Source organism: Brachycentrus maculatus, unplaced genomic scaffold (assembly GCF_059751285.1).
Source record: "Brachycentrus maculatus isolate JH-2025_06_01 unplaced genomic scaffold, ASM5975128v1 h1tg000175l, whole genome shotgun sequence".
Classification (NCBI taxonomy): domain Eukaryota; kingdom Metazoa; phylum Arthropoda; class Insecta; order Trichoptera; family Brachycentridae; genus Brachycentrus; species Brachycentrus maculatus.
The window spans coordinates 1,291,527-1,314,744 of NW_028280927.1; the positions used below are offsets into that span (position 1 = coordinate 1,291,527).

General features: G+C 31.5%; 1 protein-coding gene across 1 annotated transcript; it reads right to left on the reverse strand.

Moving 5' to 3' along the window:
- Positions 1 to 2,420: 2,420 nt before the first annotated feature.
- LOC148308156 (uncharacterized) lies at positions 2,421 to 13,101 on the reverse strand. The gene is made up of 2 exons (XM_088262223.1): positions 13,077 to 13,101; positions 2,421 to 4,352 (listed from the first exon to the last, which is right to left on the reverse strand). Exons 1-2 carry the CDS (start codon positions 13,099 to 13,101, stop codon positions 2,692 to 2,694), a joined length of 1,686 nt encoding a protein of 561 aa, XP_088118349.1. The 3' UTR covers positions 2,421 to 2,691.
- Between the last annotated feature and the right edge of the window lie 10,117 nt (positions 13,102 to 23,218).

The following is a 23,218-nucleotide window of genomic DNA, read 5'->3' on the forward strand; positions in this document are numbered from 1 at the left end:
ATAGATATTAAATTTGAATTATTCATAAGTAAAGTAATTTAAATAATTCATAGTATAATTCATAAGCAAAGAGGTAATGGAAGAAGAAATACAAAGAAAAATACTGATTTGTGATCGTCCTTAATCAATGTTGATTAAACAATTACACACGCAAAAGATCTTCTGTTGTCATAAAAATATATATTTATTGTTACTTTAAAATCGTAATTATAAATATAATTTTGTTACTTGGCTTGTGGTCCCGCAGTTAGTGTCGAGGATTCTGAAGCAATTTATATATTTGAGCTCCACTTTATCACAAATTGATTGCTATTTTCAAACACAAAGCTTACCTGAAAAAAATGTTGAAAAACTTGAAACACTTGTGCATATCACCAGAATAATTCCAAACAAAGAAATTCCCCACTTATTTTTTTTATTGTACCTTTTAATATTTAGTAAGTTAATTATGTACCTTCTAACATTTTATTCTAGATTTAGAAAGAAACAACTTATTTTTAACCATGGTAATTTTGTGAACAATATTTGTAAATTTTTACTTAAAAAATATTTTCTGATTTTTATTTGTTTAAAAAAATTCATGATATTTTTAAGATAAATTATACGTTTATCTGCGATATATTTTCAGGACGATTTTCTCAAAACTTTTAGAGAAAAACCTGCTGACTTTGTATTAGGTGTTTACATGTTATGGAATATTAAAATTTTATAAATAAATTTAATTTTAATTGTCGATTTATGTAAAATAGTTTTTAGTTTGGTGTGTAAATATTGAGTGGATTAAATGTGTTTTAAAATTAAATTAAAGTGTATTTTTACTCCATAATATACCTAATCCTTTATAAACCTAGAGATTATTTCTTACCACTATACTAAGAAAAATCCACACAAAACCTAAATTTTTATATAAACAAAATTCTATATATTCACAATATTTTGTGTGTCAAAATACTTGTTCACAAATTTGGGATTCCCCTCTTATGAATTATTTTTACATTTTGTAACATAGAAACAAAAAATTAACAAAAATAAAACTAAGTATCCCTTTGTTCAAAATCTTAAATATCCTCAAATTGTTCATTAATTGCTTTGAAATTTTAACACAGCCTTTATGTACCGTACCAATGACAGCATGTTTTTACAATATGTAATACAAATATGATAAGTAAAAACAAGTTTTTTAAAACAGATTTATTGACCGCAATGGCAGAGCCATCTGATGAACTTACTTCTTGACATTTGCTTAAATATATTGTTTACCCACAAGAATTGTGAAACTAAACATGTGAGAAATTTTTGCTTTCTCTTTTCTTTCTTTTCCATTTAACCAGACTGAGCGCAGTAACATGTGGCTTGATACAGTTTTACATAATATTATTTTACACCAGTTGCTAAAAACAAAAAACAAAAAAAAAACAAAAATGAAAAATGAACATAGCTGAAATTTCCGTAATTTCACACAGCTTTTTTTCTTGTATAATTTTTCTTTTACTATCGTAAGGGAGTCTAAATTAACATTTTATCTACTCCATTTAATATTTTGATAAAAATAATAGCAAAGAATTGTTTTTATATCAATAAAAAAAATATGGTCAAAATCTTACAATTTCATTTTTTTATTGTTTTTTTTTAATTATATTTCCGTAAATTTGCATTCCATGAGAATATATTTGTCAGAGATACTCAATACGAAACAATCTAAATAGGGGGCAATAAAAAACGTAATGATTATTATGAAAACGTACTTATCATATAAAACGTAATTAAAAAAGGTTCACATATTTTTGTTTCCTATTCTACTGCACGGAAATGTAGAAATTAACATAAAATAAATCAGTTCTCTAGATTAATATTGATTCGCTTATAAAATAACAAATATTTTAGATTAAAAAAGAATAAAAATAAAAACGCATGTCAAGACCCCTTTTTGAGTTTATCAATGTAAACACGACTAGTTTCGAGAACTTCTGATGTTCTCACCAACGGGTGAAAATATAAACATATTGAATTTTCATTCATAGTTCTCAAAACCAGTCGTTTTTACACTAATGAAATTATAAATAAAACGCTTGTTTTTTTACCACTTGAATATTATATTAGTACGACTTATTTCGGAACCTACAGACGCTTCCATCTACGGGTTTAAATATAAACTATTATTACATTTATATTTTAACCCGTAGATTGAAGCATCTGCAGCTTCCGAAACAAGTGGTAACAATATAAAATCCTAACGTGATAAAAAACAAGCGTGTTATTTATAATTTTATCATAAATTACCTTAAAGTGAATGCTGAAACAATAAATTTACATTAATTAACTCTTTTATGTTTTTTACTGACATTTCTTTGTGAAACTGCATTTTATAAATTAAAATCATCAGAGATAAATAAAAACATCAGAGACTAACGATGTAACGATAAAACCCGGTTGCTGGTCGAATAAAATTGATGTAGAAAAAACAACAAAATTGTTACTTTATTCTATTAATTAACTCAAAAAATGGTCTAATACAAGTGTTTTGTTTTTATACTTAAATCAGCTTGTTGTTCCAAAAAGTCAATGCCAAATAAATAAATAATAAAATTTCTTAAAAATGTATCGATCTTAAAATTAGCAATAAATATTTTACACTTAATCTTAAAATAATAATTTAATATTTATAATATTTTCAATTAAAAAAATATGAGATTAAAGAGTTCTTTGGAGGGTTGATTCAAAATCAAAATTTGGATGCTGCGTCACATTCTGCAAGGTGGGTGAAATCTGATAATATGGTTCCATGTAACTACGTTTTTTTCTTCCTAAAACCATCGGCATGATCATAGCCACTGTAGCTGGAACTAGTCCAGCTCCAACTGCAGCCATTACAGCGGAACTATCAGGGGTGGCGTTCGTGGCCACAACCCTCTTGAGCTTTTTCGTCTTCGCAGCTGTCGAGTTGATTCTTTGTGATCTTTCAAATATCCTTCTCGATTCATCCACTGTGTGGAAAGAAGGTTCTACTTCAAGCATCCCTCCGTGAGAGAGAGTCATATTCTCTTTAGAGCCATTCACAGCTGGCAATACAGTCAACCTTACCGATCTATGGGAAGTGACGGCATTAGGGTTAATAGACAGAGAACGCTGGCGGTTTTTTGGGAATTTGTAACCCTTAGTGGTCGACAATAGTACCCATTCTCCATTTCCATTCGAAGGGTGAGATGCTGGGTGTCCTGATCTTGGATATTCAGGATAATCCACTTCAGGTCTTTGCATATCTTTTTTTCTATACGAATATTCACTTGTCGGAAAGTCGTTTGGGCGTCCATCAGTTATGATTCCTCCGTTGTCCGTGTAGTGGCTCGATCCCCTCTGATTGTGGTCATCTGAAACGCTTTGGTGGTGATTATGATCGCAATTTGGACGATGCTGCTGTCGTTCTGGTTCTAGGTCATATTGATAAGGGCGATTTTGTGAAGGCTTATCCCACGAAGGCCTGGATGGCAGTTCTTGTGGCCAGTCATTTCCGTTTTGAGCTGACTCGTAAAACGGTCTATGACTGCTGGATCCTGGTCTAGAAAATTTGTGAAAGGAGGTTTGTGAATCCTCATCGCTGTTTTCGTCTGAGTTTCCGTAATTTGTATTAAATTTATCGGAATAGTGGGTATCTTTATCGGTGTTAAATGAGTTGTAGTTACTGGCTGGTTTGTTAACTTTGTACGTATTAGCTTGCCATTTAGAAATTTTGCTTCTGGTCCATGGTACAGCTTCTAATGCGACCCACCCTTCCTTGTCATCATAGGGATGTTTGTGTTTTTTTGTGTCAACATCATCCCACGATGAATATCTTCGATTCGCACTGGGTTGTATTTTTAGATCAATCTTTTGGGGTAATTTATTTCTTTCATAAACGGATTCCGGAAATCCAGTGTTTGGATTTTGCGCCGTTATTTCCATTTGTTTTAACCTATCTTTAATTTTCGGGTCTGCGTTTTTTATTTTATCCGCGTATTCTTTAAGGAATTTGCTTAAAAGGTCAGGAGAGTAAACAGTCTTCTTGTTGTCTTCTATGTCATCGCAAAACAATCCGGAACATTTGGCTGGTGAATTTTTGTGAGATGAATAGTTTTCATGCGTTGAACCTGGAACGAGATAGTCCTTGGTTCTCCTGTCGCTGTAATTTCTCGCGGAGTCATCTCTAGACGCGGACTTTCCACTTCTGGAGTCCTGCGGGTTCCAAGGATTGGCTTCGATGATGGTTATGGGACTGGAACCAGGAACGTCCAGCTGGTAAGTCTTCACATCATCACCGTAACTGCTGCTGAGCGATCGTTCTAATTGTGACTGGGAATTGGTGAAATGAACAGTTTCTGCGAACACCACAACACCCGTGAACAAAAACACGAAAATAAACATATTAAAACACGGATCCTCGCGTATTCACTTTTCCATTTGGTCACGATCAGTTATTTTAAAAAAATTAATGTTTTTTAGTTCATTGGGATTATAAACACTTTGTTGACATTCTTCGGAAATGATTGAATTTACGATAGTTTTGTTCCAGTGACGGATTCGGTAACGTTTCCGCTTATCTCGGTCAAGTGTTGAGGAACAACTGAGCCGCGTCTCCCGCGTTCCACTGATATACTCCAGTTTGGAGGGCTATGAGAAAGCACAGATAATACAATAATTATAACAAACCCCCCTCCCCGCCACCTTTCTCGCACTTTCCGCTCTTCCTCCGTCTCCAAGATGCGCGACTAATGTTTTACCTTCTAATACTCGCAGACAGAGCTCGCGACGGTATGCCTACCATATATACCTTATAATATGACTACAATACGTTGTGAATGCAGCTCTATAAAAAAATAATGACACACTGCGTTTTTATGGAAATAAAAAAAAAACGGATGTAATTTTGAACAACATTGAACCTGTAATCTTAGTAATGGTAGTGATCTCACGTGGAGATTTTCATTTTATACAAATAAAAAAAACATGAAATTATTTATAAATTATCGGACCGGAACATTTTCTCAAGTAAATTTGTAAAACATTTTTTCAAATCTGGTTTTAAAAATATAAATATATTTTATAAATATCCATTAAATATGAATATATTTTTTTTAGTTTTTAGTTAAACTAAATTGCTTAATCGGATTATTCCGATATTCCTATGGAAAAAAAACTAAAAGTTGTAATAGCTGGGTATTTGGGGTTGCGTACCTGTACTTTTACAAGCTTATGTAATTTGGACACAGGAATGTATATAAGTCACTTGGAGACAAATAGTCTACAAAATTCTTATTTCTTTATGTTAATTAAACAACATAATCTATCTTTATAAATAAAAATGTAATTGTTCGTTTGTTCAAAATCATAAATCTTCTTACAAGAGTTATTTACAGATTGCTTTGAAATTTTGAAACCAATAATTAAAAGTACGACAGGATGACTGGTAACAATTTTTTTTATGTATTTAAAAACTCAATATTATTAGTATTTTACACTATTTTTTATCGTTCACATATTTACATTTACAAATTTACAAGAATGTAAACCCTAACTGGGTTTAGCGTGCCGAGGGCACATATTGAATTATTTTTTCATTTAAAAAATGAAAAGTAATTTGACAAGGTCAAAAAAAAACTATAATAATTTTTTTTTAAATGATTTTTTATAAAATAAAATTTAACGTCCAATTCGATTTGTAAAGCTTCTAATTTGGTTTATTCAGCGTCCTATTTGAAGTAAAAAAAAAACTGTATATTACAATTATTAAAAATAAATAATTATGAAAGGTATCATGAAAATTTCTCCTAGGTTTGACAGATAAAATGCTTTTTAACATAAGTGTTTGTACATGAAAATATTCTAGATCATTTCCAAATGACAAACGATCATTTAAAGAAAATGGTAATAACTTGAAAGAAACCAAAGACACGATTAAATAAACAATGACATGTTAACTAGGAAAGAATCCTATTGTTGTATTGTGTTTATCAAGCTCATTAGAGATGAATATCGCCATTTAAATGTCACACGACACAACACCAAGTTTTTCACGCAGTGCAGCTCATACCGGCTTGAATAAAAAGAAAAAAATATGTGTAATATACTAATATATAAAAAAGAAGAAAACATAATATTCATTTGTATATTCAAATCAAACACCGATTTTTTTAATCTACTTAGTTGTATTTTATTGTTAAAAAGCAAATAAACCATCTAAGTAGACTTTAAACGTCAGTTTTTGATTTTAACATTTAATATATAAATTAAAATGGAGTTGGAACAATTAATCTATAAATAACTAGATAGGTTAAATATTGTATTTAAGTATGTATGAATACAGAGTTTCTCCAAGTAATGAAAAATGTAAAAAGGTTGTGTATCAAAATGCCAATATATCTTTAAACCCTTATATCGCACGCTTTTCTTTTTAAAGTCTATCCTTTTTTCCCGCTTTTGTTCCGGAACTTAAACTAAAATAAACGAAGCGATTAATTTATTTTAGGTTAATAAATCGAAAAAGTGGAGAATATATTTTGTAAACATAGTGCTTGAATCGCTAGAATTTTACTTTAATTTCATTTTATTATTTTAGCTTATAGTTTAAATTAACTGGTAAAATTATAAGCAAAAATAATAATATGAAAATCATATTTTCTAGCGTTTCTCATGTAGTGCTTATAATTCAGGATTCGGACCTTAAATGCAAATGAAAGAGTTTCTTTACAACATTTTGAGTGTGTCCAAATACTTGTTCACAAAATCTGGATTATCTCCAATTACAGGAGTTATTTTCATATTATTTTTTGACATCTCATCAAAGATGAAGAAGAATATGGAAGTCTGGGCATTTACGGGGCTGACGACCGTCATCAGTTGCTGGTTTACCCATGATTGACAACCACACTACCAAAATGTTAGTAGCTCCTACGTATATCATTAATCTCATGACACAGTACATATCGCTCACTCCTTTCAAGAACGTCAAAAATCAAAAAACTTGATTATTCAGGAGAACGTTTTTAAAGTTAAAAAATATAATAAAATATATTCAAAATAAATATCAAGCCACTTTTTGAACTTTTTACTGTGCAACAGATCTTTTTAGGTAATACGTGAAGGTTTTTCACCATTTGCAAAATATTTTGTATACTTTAAAAAAATAATAAAACAATACATTTTCTTTAAAATGCAAAAACAACACTTTCTGTCCTGTAGCGGGTAAATATTGAGTTAAAAATATGCCTCTTTTGCTGGGATATAGTACATTTTCTGGACATTCCGAAAACATGCACAACTGAAAATTGACGATTTTTGATTTATGACGTTCTTGAAAGGAGTGAGCGATATGAGTTCACAACAGCCATCTACGTTGCATTGAGAAAGCTTTTATTTAGAAGCGACCCTTTGATTTATATGCAAGATTTAAACCCTTAGAAAAACCTCTCAAGTGGAGAAAACCCAGATTTTTATCTAGTAAATTACATTCGCTCTGTATCCTAAATGCTTAAAATCATTTTTAAACGCATCCTAGTATCGTTGAAATTTCTTCTATGATATTTCCATCTCACTATGTAAAAAAAAGGCAAGGGTACACGTGAGCAAATCTTGAACATAAGACAAATAATCGAGAAAAGTCGGGAGTTCAAGGTTCCGGTCGTACTTTGCTTTATTGATTATACAAAGGCTTTTGACTGCGTGAATTGGAATTGCCTGTGGAAGGTTTTGGAAGCAATGGGTGTACCGAGACAGTTGATAGTTCTTATTCACAACTTATACGTACAAAATTTGGCATCGGTAAGAGTTGATAATTTCCTCTCAGAGTCATTTCAAGTACAAAAAGGCGTGAGACAAGGGTGTATACTGTCTCCTGATCTCTTTAATATATATGGAGAATATATAATGAGGAAAGTACTAGACGGGTGGGAAGGTGGCGTATCAGTAGGGGGCAAAAGGATCTCCAATATAAGGTTTGCAGACGACACAACGCTAATAGCCAACAATGAGGACGAAATGGCTGAACTCCTCCATAGAGTCGAAATAGAAAGCCAGCATTTAGGACTTCAAATAAACAAAAGTAAAACCAAGGTTCTTGTCATCGACCGATTCGGCACCCTGATAAGGAACAATTCTTTAAGGGATTATGAAGAAGTCGACGACTTTATCTATTTAGGTGCACTCATTTCTAAAGACGGAGGCTGTGAAGCAGAAATCCGGAGAAGAATTGGAATGGCAAAATCAGCAATGTCTAGTCTGGCGAAGATATGGAAAAATCGGTCCATACTGAGGAGAACGAAAACCCGTCTAGTGAAATCTCTTGTATTCTCCATTGCGCTGTATGGAGTGGAAACATGGACACTGAGGAAAAAGGAAAGACATATGCTGGATGTGTTTGAAATGTGGTGCTGGAGGAGGATGCTGCGCATTCCTTGGACTGCAAGACGCACAAACGTCTCCATTCTCCGCGAACTGTCAGTGACAGAAAGACTCTCCACTACTTGCAGGAAAAGGATTCTGTCTTACTTTGGGCATATCGCCAGAAAGAACGAGAAGAGTCTTGAAAAACTGGTAGTAACAGGTACAGTTGAAGGCAAGCGGGCAAGAGGACGGTCTCCAACAAGATGGACAGACCAAATAAAGGAATTAACCGGATCCTCGCTAAACGCTGCCATCAAGTTGGCCCAGGACCGGGAAGAATGGAGAGGACTTGTGCACCAAGTGCCTGACATTCCAGAAGACCACGACGCTCAGCATTGAGCAAGAAGATGAAGAAAGAATAAAACCCTTATCCGCACCCCAATGGTGCATAGGGCACTGTGTCATATAAACGCAATGTTATCTTGATCGTTTGCACATGAAGGAAAGGTGATCAGCCCTCCGCTTCAGGTACCAGTCCATGGTAATATTGAATAAATATTACAGTGAAAAAATCACTTATATTTATTTTACCCACCTTGGGAATCGAACACGGGACCTCCAGAACGGTAGCCGAGCGTGCTGACCATTACACTAAGGAGGCGGACTCATCAAATAACTACTAACACATTAATGAATTCCAACAACATTACAATCTGTCACACTCAGTTTTACTGAAGGGACAATTTTAAAGTGAAAAAATTAAAACGAATACATTTCTCTTCATCTATTGCAAATAAAACAATCGTTAAAATATTAATCTAATTCACACGCATATACTAAATTTCGACGGTTTAACGAACTACTGTCATTAATGCGAATGAAATGCACATTATTTAATTACCTACTTAAAGCAAGAGATTCAGTAAGATGTCTCCTCGAATCTGTGTAACTGTGCCAAAATATAAGCTATTCTAATTCATGAAATGGTCTCGCCTATCTCTTTATAATATATTCAAAATATTATTCATCTCTTACGACTGCATTTTCGGTAAACTATAAGTCAATTATCGTTTTACAATTTTTAACCATTTTTATTTTAAAATAAACTTAAGTAAAAAGAAATATTTGTGTCTTTTATTATTTACAAAAACACTTCAATTTCATACTTTTTCGGTGAGCCTAAGCGGTTCATTATTAAAATAGGTTAAAATTGTGGTAGAGTCGGTGCGAACCGAGAAACTCTGATTCAAGTGTCCGCGACACTGGCCACGGGATCACATCCCGACATTAAATAGGCATTATAGGCAGGCAGCCTTGGATGTGTGCCCTATATCTCGTATACCACATTTATCTGAAAAAAACATGTAAATGCTTTGCAAATAATTTCAATCTGAAACTTCAGTGCTAGATAAAAAAAGTCCACTTATTTTATGATATTCTAAAAACAGTATAATATGATTAAACTGTTTTTAGTTCAATCATTTTATGGTGTTAGGAACTATAAAGGATATTTAAAATTCAACATTTTGAGTGTGTTCAAATACTCGTTCACAAATCTGGATAGTCTCCAATTATCTGTTTAATAAAAAGCTTGCCTCATCCTACCATACACGTCTCTCGTAAGGTCTATCCAATTCAAGAGTTGTGTTTCTAGTTTAATTAATATATCCAGAAGTTCCAAGAATTACAATAATGTGGTTGTCTATCATGGGTAGAATTAGTGAATGCTAGACCTATGTAAAGTGATCACTTTAAACAGTCTGTGACGGTCGTAAACCCTGTTAATGCACAGACTTCCATATTTCTCTTCATCTATCTTTAAATCTCAAAAAATAATACACTTTTTATTACAATATAAACAATAATTTACAGTGTTATAAAAAAACTTTAAAAAATTAAAAATTAAAAAATTTGTCCGCCTCCGTAGTGTGGTCAGCATGCTCGGCCACCGTTCTGGAGGTCCCGGGTTCGAATCCCAGGGGGGTTTAATAAATATAAGTGATTTTTTTCACTCTAATATTTATTCAATATTACACTGGACTGGTACCTGAAGTGGAGGGCTAATCACCTTTCCTTCATGTGTAAACGATCGAGATAAAAGTGCGTTTATATGAAGCAGTGCCCTATGCACCATTAGGGTGCGGTAAGGGTTTTTTTTTATTTTAAAAAAGTTTTAACTACATCTTCTACTTTTATATTGCAAAATTTGAACACATCTGACTAACTTTGGATAAATACTATAAGGATAATAAATAGCAATTGATTTTAATATGTACATTGTCATGTGGGATTTCTACATAAGGTATAATAAATCTTAACTATCTCATTTGCGTACTAACTTCATATTTCGAGTGTATGTCAATGTGTCATTGTGCTTTCGTGAACTGCCAAATGAGCCTCTTTTTTAATTAAGTTAAATATCACATTGTGCTCGTTTTAAATTAAGTATCAAAATTATTTGCATAAAATTATTGTTTAAGAATGTAAACCCCTCAGACGACAAATATTAAATATCAGAAATATCAAATATATTAAATATCGTGGAGGTTGGCTACATAATTTGAATTTAAAAAAAAAACAGGATTTTCTTCGAAATAAATATATGGTTTTGAAAATAAAAAAGCTGTTGAAAGATAAGGAATTAAATTTTAAAATTATTCATTCAATAATAATAAGAATGAAAATAAATATTGCTGATTTTACGTTCTAATATTTATTTAATATTACCCTGGACTGGTCCCTGAAGCGTAGGAATGATCACCTTGCCTTCATGTAAGTAACGATCAAGATAACACTGCGTTAATACGATGCAGTGCCCTATGCACCATTGGGCTCGAATAAGGGTTAGAATAAGGAGAAGATATTTACAAATTCAATACAAATGAAAATACAAACAAACAAGGTAAAAAATTGCTACAAAAAATAAACGAATAACGGGTTTTTGTTTATATTGACAGAAAATAATAATTGGACATATTTACCATTTACCAACAATTTTTATATAATAAACAGTTATTCTGAAGGGTACGATGGTAATGAGCCTGTACACAATATTTTTCAATATAATTATTATAAAATATAAGATGTAAAATTGTCCGCCACCGTAGTGTAATGGTCAGCACGCTCGGCTACCGTTCTGGAGGTCCCGGGTTCGATTCCCAAGGGGGGTAAAATAAATATAAGTGATTTTTTCACTGTAATGTTTATTCAAAATTACCATGGACTGGTACCTGAAGCGGAGGGCTGATCACCTTTCCTTCATGTATCAACGATCAAGATAACACTGCGTTTATATGACACAGTGCCCTATGCACCATTGGGGTGCGGATAAGGGTTTCATTATTATTATTTATTTAAAATATAAAATAAAACTGAAATACCGAACCATTTTTCATAATTCTACTTAAATAAAATTCAATGGAAAAAACTACCTGTCGTGTTACAATTTCTCTATTAATTAAAAAGATAATAGATAAAAGATAATATACATATCTATTTTCAACACATTACAAAATATTTTCTCGCTATGTTAAAATGTCACTTAAAGGTGAATAATAGAAAATCATGCGTGCGACAAGGAACAATTATTACACCAAATGGCATACGAGGAGCGCTCAAAAAATATGGTGAAATTTTTTCATGAAAAATGTTTATTTCTTCTTCTTAAAACCCTCATCCGCACCCGATGGTGCACAGGGCACTGCATCATATAAACGCAGTGTATCTTGATTGTTAACAGACTCAGGAAAGGTGATCACACCCTTCGCTTCAGGTACCACCATTCCAGGGTTAAATTGAATAAATATCAAAGTGGAAAAATCGCTTATATTTATTTGACCCCCCTGGGAACCGAACCCGAGTCCTCTAGCGTAGTAACCGAACGTGTTTACCATTACACTACGCAAACTTAAAAGCCAAAATGGCTGATAATGTCAACATATATTGGGAACATTTGTACCTGCATAAAAATCATAACTCTAAATTCGAATGTATGACAGGCGCCGTGGCGTAGCTGGGTAGACGCTCGACTACGAAATTGGCGTCGCGAGTTCGATACCCGCAAATTGCAAAGTAAATTCAAGAAAGATTTATTTTCAATTGGACTGGGTGGTTGTGATGTATTTTTCACATTTACCTTCCCTATCCTTACTATCCTACCTGCAGGCAAGCCTCTAAATCAGCGGTCTCCAAACTCAATAAGGATGTTAGCTACTTTCAGAAATAAAACTTGTCTTGCGAGCTACCTATACAAATTCCCTTTTTATATTTTTTTATCATCGGCCCTTATCGCATCATAAATAATGTATTTATATTAGTTTAAACAAAGTAGGACTTCAGGATTACAATAAAACATTAAATGCGTAATTTAAAATTTTATTTGTAACAAAATAATCATTGAAAATATATGTGTTTAAAAATAAAGAAAATAATAAAATTTAGTGGGAAAATTTAATGACCTACGCGAGCCACCGAAAAGCCTCGACGAGCTACCGACCGGCGATCACTGCTCTAAATGAAGAGACCTTACGGGTTATTAATATTTTTTTTTTTAATTTCACTTTATTATTTGAACACACCTCGTATATTTCTAGTCGAGTTCCTCACGCGCTTGATACTATTGTCTAGTTTTATTGTAATGTATGATCATGCATGCACATCTATAGGTATTCTCATTGTCACCAAGTGCCATGATGCACGCCTCGATATTGCACTTCATAACGTACCTGCATTATCTCTTTGCAAATCCATTGTTCCTTGCTCTCTCCCAGCTGTATGTCACGAAAGCATGACTAGAAACGCACATGGCTTTGAGAGTAGTATTTAAACAAAGCAAGATGTGAAACAGTCTTATGATATATGTACTAGAAACGACACCAAGCGGTCGCTAATGTCTCTATTCTTTATTTGTGACAAAAAATATCGACAACAAAAACAAAAGAGTATAAATTATATTAAAAGCAATAACTTTGGGGTTTTTTATTTTATTATTAAAATATTCCTCTGTTTTAAAATCAGATTTTTTTATTAAAACAGCTTTTTTGCATTGAAAAAATAAGTTTTTCCTCGAAATAATTATATGGTTTTGAAAAGATTTATTAAAAGCAAAGGACGAGAAGGAAAAATATATAAAAATATTTTTACATATTTCAAAACTCCAATATATATTCGTCGAAAAAATCGTGAACATACGAACGACCTCTTGTGTGGTCGTCCGCGTTCTGAAATTGGATTCTGAGAATTTCCTCTTAAGATTATTTTTTTATTTTGTCTTTTTTTAATGAATAAATGGAGGAAAGTAAGGATGGGGGAGGTAGATGTAAAATATACATCACCAACACCCAAACAACTTGAAAATAAATATGTTTTGAATGAAACTCTGGGTTTTTTCACTTAAGAGTTATATTTACATTTTATCATCTCAACATAGATGAAGAAGTTGAAGAGTTTAAAGAATATAGGTCTAGGTATGTTTTTACACGGCGTACGACTCGTCATACTTGTAGACTGGTTTGAGTAGTGTGGTTGTCAATCATGGGTATTATAGTGAATTTTACACGAGTGTAAAGCGATCACTTAAACCAGCCTATGACTGGTGGTAAGCCCTGTAAATACCCATACCATATTCTTCTTCATCTATGTTGATATGTCAAAATCCTAGAAATCATAACTACAAAAGTATTATTTATTATTTATTTTTTTTTGACATCTCATCAAAGATGAAGAAGAATATGGAAGTCTGGGCATTTACGGGGCTTACGACCGTCATAGGCTGGTTTAAGTGATCACTTTACACACGTGTAACATTCACCAATTCTACCCATTATTGACAACCACACTACTCAAATTCTTGGAAGTTCTATATATATGAACCAATTTAGAAACCTTGTTCACGAATCACTAAAACTTCACTAGAGACATCTATTGGTGAGATGTAAAGAAGCTTTTTATTAAGCAGAAACTCTTATATTAATTAAATAAAAAGCTTCTTTACATCTCACCAATAGATGTCTCTAGTGAAGTTTTAGTGATTCATGAACAAGGTTTCTAAATTGGTTCATATATATAGAACTTCCAAGAATTTGAGTAGTGTGGTTGTCAATAATGGGTAGAATTGGTGAATGTTACACGTGTGTAAAGTGATCACTTAAACCAGCCTATGACGGTCGTAAGCCCCGTAAATGCCCAGACTTCCATATTCTTCTTCATCTTTGATGAGATGTCAAAAAATAATATGAAAATAACTCCTGTAATTGGAGATAATCCAGATTTTGTGAACAAGTATTTGGACACACTCGAAATGTTGTACTACAAAAGTAGATGCGAGTGCTTGCATTTTCGTATTACAGACTGTTTGTACTTGTTCTTAGATCAATAAAACATGGACTAAATTTCTCCATCCTTTCTCCGAGATTGAATCTGTATTTAAGTTTGTTTCTGCAGGAATAAGAAAGGGTCAGAATGGGTCATATCTAAGTGCTGTAGCTCAGTAATTACAAAGTATACATTGTAAGAGTATAAATTTAGCGCATGGATACTATTGCACTCATTCATGATTATATTAGATGAGAAAATGAATAAACCCCATGATTCCGTGAGAGAAATTATGGTTCAAAACTGGCGTCTTTGTATCCATAAAGATAATTTTTTTTACAACATTTTCAGTATGTCTAAATACTTGTTCACAAAGGTTCATATATCGCTTACTTCTTTCAAAAACGTCATTTATCAAAAATCGTCAATTTTCAGCTGTGCATGTTTTCGGAATGTCCCAGAAAATGTACTATATCCCAGCGAAAGCGGCATATTTTTAACTCAATATTTACCCGCTACAGGGCAGAAAGTGTTGTTTTTGCATTTTGAAGATAAGGTATTGTTTAATAATTTTTAAATATTAAATATTTTTCAAATGGAGAAAAAAAATCAGGTTTTACCTAAAAAGATCTGTTGCACAGTAAAAAGTGCAAAAAATGGCTTGATATTTATTATTAATACATTTGATTATATTTTTAAACTTTACAAACGATCTCCTACAAAATCAATTTTTTTGATTTATTACGTTGTTGAAAGGAGTGAACGATATATAGAACTTCCAAATTGAGTAGTGTGGTTGTCAATAATGGGTAGAATTGGTGAATGTTACAGGTGTGTAAAGTGAGCACTTAAACCAGACTATGACGCTCGTCAGCCGAAAATTCCCAGACTTCCATATTCTTCTTCATCTTTGATGTCAAAAAATAATAACTTTTTTATTTATAGATTTGGCGTTAAATTTGTAGAACTCCATTTTTATTTATATATTAAATGTTAAATCAAACACCGATTTTTTGAGTCTACTAAATTGTATTTTACTTTCAAAAAAACATATAAGTAAATTTTGTGACAATTATTTCGCCTAATTATGGCATTTTCAAACGAATGTTTGAGACATTCACACATTATCATATTATGTTTTTTAACAAGTGTTTGATTTGACATTTAATATAAGTATAAGTTTTTTATTCGCCTATTAGCATATTCGCCTCATAAATTTGTTTTACCATTTTTCCCTCAATTATTCGTTCCACATGTCCAAACTATCTTAACACACCTTTCTTAATTATATACGGTAATGCTTACCTCAGCTTTGCATTCTTCCCTTATTTTACCATTCGAACATCTATCATACATCGTTTTGCCGCACATTTCGAGGGATCGCATTTTGACTGCATTCAGTCTGCTTTCATCCTTCTTTTGCCAAATCCATGCTTCACTTCCATAATTCAGGGTTATAATAAGATTTGTAATTTGGCCTGTCCTTCTGCCTAAATCTGCCTAAAAATTTCTTTGTCGACTAATGAGTTTGCCGACCACAGATTAAGCTTATTGACGTTAAGACTAATCTGTTAACGAGATGTCGGTAGGTACTGGAATTGACAATTTTAAATGATTACATTTGTCATGGTTAGCACGCGATACTAGACTACGTCACACTTCCCCGACTTTCATTCTACTTGACCCGTTTTCTCTAATTGGGCATAATATCGGTTATTGTCACACGAAATCTAAAAACGTCTTTTGTGTGTCCGAAAATACTAAACAGAAAATACACACGATTATTACTCTACAATACTAACAACGTATTGCAGAGGTACTAATCTAAAACACCATATTATTTGCTACATAGATACTAGAGACTAGAACACATATTGCTCAAGAACGTGTTTTATTCAAACATTGTCATGCTATAAAATCACAGTATTTTTTTTTTTTTGCAGAGACCCACCAAGCCACCTTGTGTGTCTTGTCGGTGGAGTTCTTTTTTAATACATTTTTTATTGTTTTTAACGATTTTAATATAGACACAAAAAAGAGAAAAAATTAAGAACATAAACATTTTACAATTTTCATAAAATTAACTCTTGATCATTTACCCATTCCTTTATTTTGCCTTTGTTCCATATTTTATTTTGACCTCTAACATCCGTCGGCAACAAATTAAAAATGTTCGGCACGATATATTGCAGTGTTCGACTCCCTAAATATATTGTTAATAGACTATATTAGACTATAAATATATTGTTAATTCTTGGGACTATCAAACCTTCGCTGTGAATAATATTGCATAAATTGCAATTAAATATATTCATTTTTAATTGACGTTTTACTTGGTAAATACTACTATTTATTTTGGTATTTACTAAGTACTTAAATTTAAAATGGAGCCAATTTGTTCATAATATATTACATGATATATATTTTATGATAACATAAATATGTTTTCTCTTTTTAAGTAGTCCGAAAAGTACTTATCTAAACAAGGATGAACATAAATAACGAGGAATTATGCATTACTGTACTGAAATATTGTAATTATTATTGCTTTATAGTTAGGAAGTGACATATTCATTGCCAAGGATTTGAATTCGGTGTATAGGAGCATTGAATCCAGACACTGTCCGGCTGTTATTGCAATAAAATATTTGACAGTTTTTCGTGTTTCTGGTTGGGGCATAAATATTTATCATTTGCAATGGACAGACAAGGGACAGTTTAAAATATTACAAGATATTGCCACAAAGTGACTGCCGAATCAATTAATGAAATAAAATAAATATCGTAGCCGTACAGGACAAAGTAACCAACTAATAATACGTAAAATGTTCAGGAGGGTCATATAATAAATCACTTTTGCTTGGCAAGAAAATAAACATCAATGCAGTTAGTCATTTTTAACAAGTCAATATATTATACTTCCAAGTTTAATATCGCTTTGGGATGTTTTCAGTGTAATATTAAGCTAGTAATATATCAAATAGGCAATAATCACGTTTTTGTAAAAAAAGTGCACTTGGTTACATTCTCCTTTATGACTACGATATGTGTATTTTTTATTATTAGTTAAATTACGTTTGACATGATTAACACCATTTATAATTATACTTTATTTTGACATGCGTTTCGATGCATTCAACATCTCTCTTTCTCGAATAAGAATAAGAAGAATAATTTTTGTTTTATATAGATAGGAGACCGTAGCAATTTCACTTTTTTGTCTGTAATTTTCACTCATGAATTACATGGAATTATAGCAACTTTAAACATAAAGAGTTAATCCACTCACGAGTTTGTTTAGGCTTTAAATCCTTTTAAAAGCCTCTGAAGCCTAAGTAGGGCTATGATAAGCGATGTTGAATACATTCAACATCATCATTAAATATCGTTTGTTTGATTGAGATTTGAAAATGATTTGTAGATTTGGCGTTTAATTTGTAGAACTCCATTTTCATTTATACACATTTTTAAACTTATGTCATAACAAGGTGAAACAATTGTGACATATTTTATTTTTATGTGTTTTAAACAATAAAATCAGTGTTTGATTTTAACATTTAATACGTAAATTTTAAAATGATATTGAGTGCATCGAAAGACGTGTCACAATACATTGCATAACAATAAATGGTGTTTACTAAGGCAAAGATACAACATAAAATGGATATCTGATGAAAGTGACAAATTTACATTAAATCAATTAACAGATAAATCGAATCAATTAACAAAATATATTGTACATACCTTTGCACTCTGAAAATAGTTTATTTTTCCAATTCCTCCAGCACGTTTCTTGTTATTCCTTCACAGAACTGGCCATCTGACATATTATGGTGCAATACCTTTAATGGCCTAATCGTAAACAGTATAATGTTAAAACTAGAAAAATATTATTTAATTTAAATGGATTTTCAGGAAAAAACACGTTTATTTAAAATATTAAAATATAAAAAATATAAAATATTAAAATATAAAAATATAAAAAATATAAAAAACACGTATATTTAAAATCATATTATTAGCTTATATCGGATGATTTTATTGAATACTTTTATTAAATATACTTACTCGGATTGGATAAAGTAACATGATGATTTTCTTTTTGTCTTGTGATTTTTTTCGGTACGTATTATTATTTATGTTTTCTGTAAAACATCTTGTTACTTTTTTGTATTTTTATTTAATATGTAAATATGAATGTGTGTGCATTATAATTATCTTTTTTGTTATATACATCTGGATTTAAATAAATTTGGATTAAAAGTAGAAATGTCTAGCAAATTATTCAGATCATAATATTCTTTATAACTATATTAAATAAATGAATTTAAAATCAAATTTAAAAAAAATATGGTATAATATTTTAGGCAAATATAGTGGAAAATAGCAACAGAGAAAGACCGAGAAAAACTTGGCATGATTGAGTATTTCAAAAACTTGAAAGTGGTCAGGTCAGAAGTCGGAATAATTGGCAGGTTCGTATGAGGAAATGCATGAATATGGAACAAGAAATGGCAGAGTGGTGTGGCATTCTATTCTCTCTGCCTACCGCTCCAGAAGGTGGCGAGATGGTTAGTTAATTAGTAAATATTTCATTAAAAAATATTTACCCGTATTATACCTTATACCTACACTGATATTGTAGTGTGAATATTTCATGAAAAAAATATATACCCACATTATACCTGAAAACTTGTTGCAATTTTACTTTTCAAAATAATTTCATCAAATACCCAAATTATGTTGTAGAGTTCTGGTTTTTGCATCTAATTTTACGTTAATCGATCAATTTAACAAATATTTATAAAATCAATTAATCGTGTAATTTTGAACAGCAATTAAGACTTTAATGAAAAGTTCCGTTCGTACTTTGAAGAAGCGTGAATATCGAATCTTCAATAAAATAATAAATTCTCCGGTCATTCGAGTGTAACTGATAACTTCACGAAATGCACTGATAATTCCAGCCGAAATAAACAATATTGACTCAGTTCACCGCATACTTAAACATAAAATGGAAAGTGAGGGAAAATTTACGTTTGAGAGGTTAGTCTGGCTGACTCGAGTAAATCTACCAGCAAGGCGATAATTCATCGACTCTCAAATGCGTAATTAAGATCACAGAAAAAAGGGGGTAAGTCAGAAAAAATAAGATAAAAAATATTTGAGAAAAATAATGAGCTAAAATATATTTTGATTGCATTTGTTTCAGTTTAATTGATTCCTTTTTTTGCATTTAAAAACTACACAATGTTTAACAACCTATAACTCCTTCAACCCCCTGTGCTTACTTTTGCACCTTTTGATATGATATGACATTAATTTTCTCTTTTTTGGAACAGCTTCATTTTGGCATATCTCAGCACCCATTTCTGTTTTTTTTTCTTGAAAAATATACATATTTTTAATGGCGGACACCATTTTTGTTCAAATTTTAAATGTTAATATTTTTTGTTATACTGCATTGTAACTAAACAATCAATATTTTTCTCAATAAAATTTACATAATAAATTATTTACAAGTTATAAATAGTTAATTCATCGTCAAATCATCAAACTCCGCCCTCCATTATGTTAACGAAATAAATTTATTACAATGTATGAATGTAAGACCATTTTTTAGCTTAACGTTTGCTATAAGGCATTGAATGCATCACTCTTCTTATCATTCATCGTTCGCTTTATGAAATACCACTTAAAAACTACTTTATGGCTGTCTGCTTCATCATAAGGTCAACAATACACAAAGTAAACAATGAATGATAAAGACCACAACAGAGACCACAACATTTTTTGAGAACCTATATCTAAATACTCGTTCACAAATCTGGGTTTCTCCGTTTGGGATTTATTTTCAGTATTTTGACATATCAACATAGATGAAGAAGATATGGAAGAATGTATCACTTAACCAGCCTATGACAGATCGTAGGTCAGGTTTTCATATTCTTCTTCATCTACAATATATACACTGAGGTGTCAAAAATTTGAAGATAAGTATTATTACCATACTGTTAAAAATGCTTTTAATGTACAAGTATATGTATTAATCGCTCACTCCTTTCATGAACGTCATTAATCAAAAATCGTCAATTTTCAGTTGTGCCTGTCTTCGGAATGTCCAGAAAATGTACTATATCCCAGCAAAAGAGGCATATTTTTAACTTAATATTTACCCGCTACAGGGCAGAAAGTGTTGTTTTTGCATTTTGAAGAAAAGGTATTGTTTAATTATTATTTTAAATTTACTTAATATTTTTCAAATGGAGAAAAAAACCTTCAGGTTTTAGCTAAAACGATATGTTGCTTAGTAAAAAATTCAATAAGTGGCTTGATATTTATTTTTAATACGTTGTATAATATTTTTAAACTTTAAAAACGTTCTCCTGAAAAATCAAGTTTTTTTTCTTTATGACGTTCTTGAAAGAAGTGAGCGATATATAACATGCATCTTTATGAAGTAACTTTATTTCACTGATTAGTTACCACAGTATGAGGATATAGGAAATAAATAATAATAAATAAATTCAAATGGTTAAGGGCCCTCGAGACGATTTTGTTAATACACAAATATACATGTAGAAGGTTTTTCGTAAGAATTTGTCATAGTTTCAGTTTTTAATTTTATAACTTGACTCGGTTTTCTTTGTGAACAAGTAGCTTTGTTTACCTTTCTTTGATCTTGACCATGCTCGAAATATAGGGCGTCATGCGCCACTAAGAAATGTAGCTACTAGTAAAACATAAAGCAGTAAGTAGGGAAGGGGGGTAATTTAGGCACGTTGGTAAATATAGGTTTTTCACTTTAATTTGAACGTTTAACAAACCAAATTGGACGTTTAACAAACCAAATTGGACGTTTTTTTTTTTTTTCCATATGTAAAAAAGATTAAATTTTCCATATGTAGATTTGTAGAAAATATTAAATCCAAATAATCAACAGTAAGTACGGCATTATGTAAGATTCAAATCTAAGATGAGATTATCGTCATACTTATCAGCCCCCAATAGTGCCCTATGCACCATGCACTGCATCGTACCGATGCAGTGTTATCTTGATTGTCATTTTATAGTATATGAAGCACTTGATTATGCCAAGTTTTCCCCGCTCTTCGTCTGCTCTTTTTCCGACTGCATTCGCCCCACAAGTATTTGTTAATATTATATATTAAGATGTAGTTGTAGTAGTAGTTTTTTTTCGCATTTTAAACATAATTATGGAGCTATTAAATTACAAAAAGATAAACAATCTTCTCACATGTCATTTAAGAAGGTAGTCGAAAATGCATTGAAATTTCCTATTTTCTTTCTCTAAAATACCCGTTATGAGAACAGTTTTCTCCGAATTTTAGATGGTGACATAGTTCGTGTGAACTCGCAATAACCGTACAAAACAGATTAAAGATAACTTTTCTTTACTTTCTCCATTTTTTTTATTAAATGTGAAAAATCTAACTTGTAAAACACTTTCCCTCAGAATTAGATCATTTAACAACAATGGTATGTAAATCAGATTTGTTTCGAGTCAAACCCAATTGCCAGTTGAGTAATTTGTATCTTTATTTTATGCTTTACTAGTATTACTACGTGTACTTTGACACGCGTTGCTGTGGCTCAGTCTGATTGTGGAAAAGAAATAATAAAAATAATAATAAATTTTTATTCCAGCTTGACTAAGTGGTTGGTGCTATACTTAGTCAGCCATACATCGTTCACTCCTTTCAACAACGTCATATCGTAGTCGTACAGGAGAAAGTGACCAACTAACAAAACGTAAAATGATCAGGAGGGCCATTTAAGTCACTTTTGCTTGGCAAGAAAATAAACATCAATGCAGTTAGTCATTTTTAACAAGTCAATATATCATACTTCCATGTTTGTAAATCGCTTTGCGATTTTTTCAGGGTAATATTAAGCGAGTAAGATATGAAAAATGCACTTGGTCACTTTCTCTTGTATGACTACGATATATCAAAAATCGACAATTTTCAGTCATGTTTTCGGAATGCTCAAAAAATGTACTATATCCCAGCAAAAGCGTCATATTTTTAACTTAATATTTACCCGCAACAGGGTAGAAAGTGTCGTTTTTGCATTTTGAAGAAAATGTATTGTTTAATAATTTTTTTAATATACCTACTAAATATTATTCAAATGGAGAAAAAAATTCAAGTTTTACCTAAATAAATCAGTTGCACAGTAAAAAGTTCAATAAGTGGCTTGATATTTATTTTTAATACATTTTACTATATTCTTCAACTTTAAAAACGATCTCCTGAAAAATCAAGTTTTTTTGATATATGACGTTGTTGAAAGGAGTGAGCGATATGTTTAACAACATTTTTTTTTTTTATAATGAAATTAAAATTTATATAATTAAATAGAAAATAAATATCACACATTTTTATATGAATAATTTCACTATGCTTGTGTCTGCTTAAATTTCGCGAACGTGCCTTTGCTGTTGCAGGCCCCATGGCATGGAATGCTCTTCCATCAGCAGTTAGAAACAGTGAGATCTTTTAGAAAAAAATGTATTTGTTTTCCAAATCAT

Excerpts from the sequence above, each read along its gene's own strand:
- LOC148308156 (XM_088262223.1), bottom strand. The coding sequence starts at position 13,101 with ATGGATTTGCAAAGAGATAATGCAG. Across the intron at positions 4,353-13,076 it reads TTTGCAAAGAGATAATGCAG|AAACTGTTCATTTCACCAAT; the intron begins GTACGTTATGAA and ends TGGTGTTCGCAG.